This window comes from Pan paniscus, chromosome 4 (genome assembly GCF_029289425.2).
Source record: "Pan paniscus chromosome 4, NHGRI_mPanPan1-v2.0_pri, whole genome shotgun sequence".
Lineage (NCBI taxonomy): Eukaryota > Metazoa > Chordata > Mammalia > Primates > Hominidae > Pan > Pan paniscus.
This window is the reverse complement of record NC_073253.2, coordinates 37,605,468-37,612,128: the sequence shown is the minus strand read 5'-3', so window position 1 is coordinate 37,612,128 and position 6,661 is coordinate 37,605,468. Positions and strand designations below refer to the sequence as shown.

Here is a 6,661-nt window from a genome sequence, read left to right as displayed (position 1 = left end):
TAGTTGGGAATACAGATATGTACCACTACACCCAACTAAAATTTGAACTGTTATTTGAAAAAATGGTATTCTGTTTTTTAAAACTCAATCCATGCTTGTGAAGCAAAATATGTAGACTTCGAATAGAACCTAACAGATTATAGTTCTCTGTCATAAAGTCTATGTGGTTTAATGATAAAAGGTTAATTTAAAAATTTTGTAAAGTATAAAATAAACAATTTTATTAGATGAACTCATTTATTTGACATATTAAATTAGACAAAGAAATATATATGTAACCAGATAAAAACAATCACATTCTCATACTACTTGAACACATAGCAGTGGTCAAAAATAATGGATTGTAAAATGGACCCCAGGATTTAATGCAAAAACCACCCCATACGAGAAAAGTTTCAGGCTTCTAACTTCACTGAATCCAGTACTAAACGTGCTTCTTTATATTCCTCAGCTTCTTCCAAGTCTTTTTCATTTTCCTAAAATGAAATACAATAAAAATTAAGTTTATCCTTTTCAAGTTTCAGTACTTTGTTATTTACTCAAATATTACAAACCATTAATGTTAATAACTAAAAAATTAAAAGTAAAAAATCCCAAGCCTCATCTAAATATATTGTAATTCCACAGGTTTCCCACATTCTGTTCCTTCTTTACAAGGAAAGGAAGAAATAACTGGTGGTTTTGTTTCACTGTATATATTCTCATAAAATAAGTGAATAACAGTCTTCTAAAGCTACCAGCATTAATTAAATAAAAACCTCAGAAAAAGTTTATTCTCATTTCGTTGACCCATCATCATCATACGAAAGAGAAAAGTAAAAAGGAAGATTTACTAACATGTTACATATATGACAGCATTCAGGCCAAAATAATCCACTGACTATTCACAATGACAAAGAAGGCTTCTGATGTCACAACAGAGTTAAATATAATCTTTGAATTAAACAAATGAATTGCCTGCTTGCTAATGGGTATTACATACCCTACACTAAAGGAAACAAAATACATCTTTCATTTTCTGATATTTAAAGATTGAGTTTTTCCATAATACTGATATACAGGCAACTTTTACTAATATATTGTAATGATAACAGACAAATGAAATAATATTACCTAAAGTACATAGGAAATTTTGTTTGATTTTTAAATGAAGCTATGGTTAGCAATTTATGTCAGGTCAATAAAAGATGGAGATATACAAACAGTAGAGGAAATAAAGTATGTGTGTATTTAATATGAAAACTGAAAGCAAAACAACTGAGAATTTGCTTAGCTCAAACTATACGTAAGAATTTCTTAAACCTCCATGTTATACCTTAAACACATCTTTGTTCTCTGTTAGTAAATACAAGCTCTTTGAGGGCAGAGATATTGTTGAATACATCTTCACATACAAATATATCATCCAAAGACATTATTATTATTATTCTTTTGGTATTTTTAGTAGAGACAGGGTTTCACCATGTTGGTCAGGCTGGTCTTGAACTCCTGACTCGTGATCCACCCACCTCAGCCTCCCAAAGTGCTGGGATTACAGGCATGAGCCACTGCACCTGACGGCCAACATTATTTTTTTCCAAGCAATTTCTATTACTTTCTCAGCTACTAGATTCATGAGAGAAAAAAGCATTTAAACTGTCAAGAAATACAAATGATGCTTCCTGTCTTAGATAGTATTTTAACAGTTATTATTTCCTGCTTTATCTACCTTCTGTATCACAAGGCATTTATACCAGCAAGTATAAGTGTTATTCAGCTCCAAGTTAATATGAGGGGACTACACAGATTACCAGGTTTTTTCCCCCTCTCAAACTGATCTAGGTTTGAATGTGAAAGAATTCAAGATCCTTTTAATAAGATCCCAAATTCTTTTGAAACATTAGATCTTTTAAAATTTTAATCAGTCAACTCATCCTCAATGTCTCAAAAGATCTTTATGTATGAAAACCAAATAATCAAGACATTGCTGGACAATACTGGTACTATCATAACTTAAATAAATTTAACTAGCTAAATTTTAATAAACTGAACAAACATGCTAGAAAACAGTACTTTTACTGGAGGCATAATTCAAAACACAATTTAAACTCCATTAATTATTTTAAAATATAGTGGTATAAAGGGCAAGTGAATAAGAAATACTGCCAACTAGTTCTCAGTGTTAAATATTTAAACTTTTCGCTTTCCATGTATTGGATTGAAAAAAAAAATTTAAACATAAGACACAGAAGTCTTTGCTTACTAGTATCCGTTGAAGATCCAAATATGCGGCTTCCAACCTGCGCTGGCAATCTGGGATCATCATCCGGGATTCTTGTAGGATCTCTGCCTAGAATGAGAATCTCTGTGAGACGTTCAAAGATGGCAGAACTTGTAGGTGTTTAGCTCATATCTTGATAAGTATATCCTTATTAAGAGGAATCAGAAAAAAGTTATGGTTATGTTAAATGGTTCAATATTTTAACTTAAATTGTATTTATTAGAAGTTAGAAAGGCCAGGCACAGTGGCTCACGCCTGTAATCCCAGCATTTTGGGAGACCGAGGCAGGCAGATCACCTGAGGTCAGGAGGTTCAAGACCAGCCTGACCAACATGGAGAAACCCTGTCTCTACTAAAAATACAAAATTAGCAGGGCGTGGTGGAGCATGCCTGTAATCCCAGCTACTCAGGAGGCTGAGGCAGGAGAATCGCTTGAACCCAGGAGGTGGAGGCTGTGATGAGCTGAGATTGCACCATTGCACTCTGGCCTGGGCAACAAGAGTGAAACTCCATCTCAAAAAAAAAAAAAAAAAAAAAAGTTAGAAAAGAGACTATCATACTGTAAAATCTACAAAGTACAAGTTTTAGAACTAAATCTTTTTGGTAATCACCTTCTCATGCTAAGTGAAAGTTAACTGGAAAAGCTTTTCATAGAGCATTTATTTTAAAAGGCTATTTAAAATAAACTATTTCCCCTGCTGTCACAAAGCACCTTTATCCAAAATGGGATCAGCTGGTTATATAAATATCTCCTGCATCTTTTGAGTAATAAAGAAAAACAGTGTTCAGATAATATCACATGGAGATAATTACTGCATGAAAAAAGTTATTGAGTTATTGATCACATCGTGTGCACACTGCAGGAGGTTCACACTGAAAGAGAGAGGTAAAGAAAAATGAAAAGCAAAGACCAGCAGGTTCATATTTTTGATGCTTATCATGCATAAAAAGTTATTACTTATCCTCGTGCTTCATTTTAGGAGAGCGATTATTCTCCCCATGCAATGTGAGCCAAATTACCAATGTGGCACCCCTCTGAATCTAAACTTCTTGCCTATTCCTCCTGATGACAGACACTACAGAATTAAACACAGAAATATGTATTCTAGAGGATATTTCTGGACGTAAAATCCATCATTCAAAACTGGACTATAACACATCAAATCATGAAAGAAAAAAAATCAAATCAATGACAGGGAAACCCAATTGATAAGAGTAAATAAGTTAATGCCACATATTGGACTTCAAATAGGGCTTTTTCTTAGAGTAGCAGGAAGCTTTATTTCCTTAAACTATTCTCAGAAAGAAACATAGAGCTCATCTAAACATTTATTTCCAAAAAAACAATGTTTGGTCAAATACCTTTAAAGAAATAGGTAGACAATCTGAGCTTTTTACTAAGGAGATTAACGGTAATAATACTATATTTTAATAGAAACTTTAAGTCCCAGTACCTTCTTCCTTTCCCAAATAGCTTTGTCAGAGCTCATATTGAAAACAAAAATCTCAATTATAACATACAAAGAAGTTCTTTATTCACATCTATTTTCTCAGGTGGAAATCTATTGTTGAACTTAAACCTCTTTTACTAATAAGGCACAGGTTGAAAATTTCAAACATAACATCATTATTTTACTTCAGAGCTAATCATACTATACCTACACATGTAACCACTGCCATTAAATTATTTTTGTGTATCTGGTTAGTCTGAATATATGTGAAAAATCAGTGACAGGAATATTTCATAGTGGCTTTTTCCTATTTCCTTTCCTATGGAATTCCCTTCAGAATCGTTACAGGAATTAAACAAGATGAAATGAATAGGTCAAATCCATGACAAGTCACAATATGTGTTTGTAAAAAAAAATATTTTCTAAGCTTTAGCCACCAAAAAAAACTTTAGACAATGCCATCCAAAAATAACTTCTATTCATTAAAATTCTATCTATTATTACAGATCAAGAATCCTCAGTCTATCAAAACAGGACTCCAACTTACACAGGGCCAAAGCTCAGGCTCTCCCATACACTACCCCAATTCATTCAATAAGTTTACTATACGTCTTCAGGATGCCAGGTACTGAGGATACAAAGATGAAAAAGAAAAGGTCTCTGTCCTCCAAATCCGTAAGTCTAGGTGTATTAACATGAAAAGAAACATTTGCGATTGCTTCAAGAAGATCATGCCACAGAGAGGCAAAGGAACACAGTGATGGCTATGATTTGGAATCCACAAACCACATCTTCATCAAAGCCATAAATCATATATTTCACCTTGGGACAATGAATTCCAACTGTCTGGAATAATTTTAAAACACAGTATATGAGGTGTGATTATATATGTAAAGATACCCCCCAAAACACCTAAACTTAATTAAATGAATATTATCTTTCAAAGTGTTTCCCTTGGGAGGTAGTAGTCAAATGAATTGTGCCTCTGTTTACAATATCTGAGTCAATTGTCAGTTTATTCTAATGTTGACTATGATAAATCTGAGCTTAATTCAGGATCTTGGCACAGACTGGGAGATGCAAAGAACCTTAGGGGAACAAACACAACAGGATGTGGTACTAACTGATGTCTAATTGTTTTTAAAACAAGTTATGGTTTTATAGGGGGTACTTATTTGGTAAAATGGAAGTTGGGAGTTAGTTTATTAGCAAGGTTCAGGTTATAACAATGAATAAATGGCTGAACCTAAAATCTAATCAATTTCCTTTAAAGTCAAACATATGTAAATTGGAAAGGATATACCCCAATTGGCAGATCTTCATTTTTGTCAGAAAGAAGAGTTCTGTGAAATAATCTGGCCAATGTCAATCAAGCTCTTAGGTTATTGCTTGATTGTGATGAGGTTTCCAGCTTCTTTAAGGATCCAGATCATCCATCAGAAGCTGGCTATACCTTTAGCTACAACAATCAATAGATACTCTAATATTGGCTACTGGCTACCCTCTGAAACCAATGGCATTAGTTTGCCAGGTTGAGCTCTAGAGTAATCCAGAGATTACTGGAATAATGGTTAAGTGTTTCCTTTAGATGGTAGTAAAATGTTAATGTACTCACTTGTCAGGAAATCTATCTGACTTGTATTTTGTGGTTATTGCTAAATGAGTAAGATTGTAAGAAGAATCTTAAGTCAAAGAAAAAAAATGATCTTTGGGCCCTTAAGCTCTAATGTATCAATAATTACTTTAAATGTAAATGATGTAAATACACTAGTTAAGAGGCAGAGATTCATGGATTGGACCCAATAACATGCTGTCTACAAGAAACTCATTTCAAACATAATAAAATAAAAAATAAAAGGATGGGAAAATATATATAATGTAAACATTAATTTAAAAAATCAGGGCTAGGCATGGTGGCCCATTCCTATATAATCCCAGCACTTTAGGAGGCCAAGGCAGGAAGATAGCTTGAGGCCAGTAGTTTGCGACCAGCCTGGGCAACACAGTGAAACTCTGTTTACAAAAAATAAAAATTAGGTGAGTGTGGTGGCACATGCCTCTAGTTCTAGCTACTCAAGAGGCTGAGGCAGGAGGATTACTTGAGCCCAGGAGCTGGGAGGTTACAATGAGCTATGATCGTGACAATGTACTCCAGCCTAGGCTAAAGAGTGAGACCTTGCCTCTAAAAAGCCAAAAAATCAGGAGTGGCTAAACTAATACCAGATAAAGTAAACTTCAAAGCAAAATAATTATTACAGACAAAGAGGGATATTACATTATCATAAAATTATCAATCTACCAGGAAAATACAGTGATCTTAGATGTGCATGCATTAAACAACAGAGTTTAAAAATATGTAAAACAAAAACTGATAGCACTGAAAGGAAAAACAGACAAATCCATATACATAAGCTGGGGATTTCAATACCCCACTCTCAGCAACTGATAGAAATATTAGATGAAAATCAGTAAAGGTATAAAAGAACTGAACAACACCAACGCACAAGGTGTAACTGACTTTTATAGAACACTCTACCTCAGAAATGAGAATACAATGTTCTAATAAGTAAGGAGAATACAAATACTTTTCAAGTGCCCATGAAATATTTACTGAAGTAAGCCACATTCTGGATCAAAAAACCCCAACAATAACAAAAACCCCAACAAATTTAAAAGAACTGAAATCCTACATAATACATTATCTGACTATAATGAAGTAAAATTAGAAATCATAACAGAAAGAAGGAAAATCCCTACTTAGAAATTAAACAACATACTTTAAGTAGCCCATGGGCCAAAAAAAAGTCTCAAATAAAGACACAGATAAATGGAAATGAAAATATAACATGTCAAATTTTGTGGGATGCAGCTAAAGCAGTGTCTGTTGGGAAATTTACAGCACTAAATGCTTACATTAATCAAAAGGAAAGGTCTGAAATTAATAATCTTG

At 33.5% G+C, this 6,661-nt stretch overlaps 1 protein-coding gene across 1 annotated transcript in view; it reads right to left on the bottom strand.

Moving 5' to 3' along the window:
• Positions 1 to 218: 218 nt before the first annotated feature.
• Positions 219 to 6,661, bottom strand: part of TBCA (tubulin folding cofactor A) — an 84,390-nt gene continuing 77,947 nt past the window's right edge. Inside the window, exons 3-4 of the mRNA XM_003812640.6 lie at positions 2,243 to 2,329; positions 219 to 476 (exon numbers count right to left, since the gene is read on the bottom strand). Of these exons, the coding sequence (XP_003812688.1) occupies positions 396 to 476; positions 2,243 to 2,329 (168 nt within the window). The 3' untranslated portion in view covers positions 219 to 395. The remainder of the gene's footprint in view (positions 477 to 2,242; positions 2,330 to 6,661) is intronic.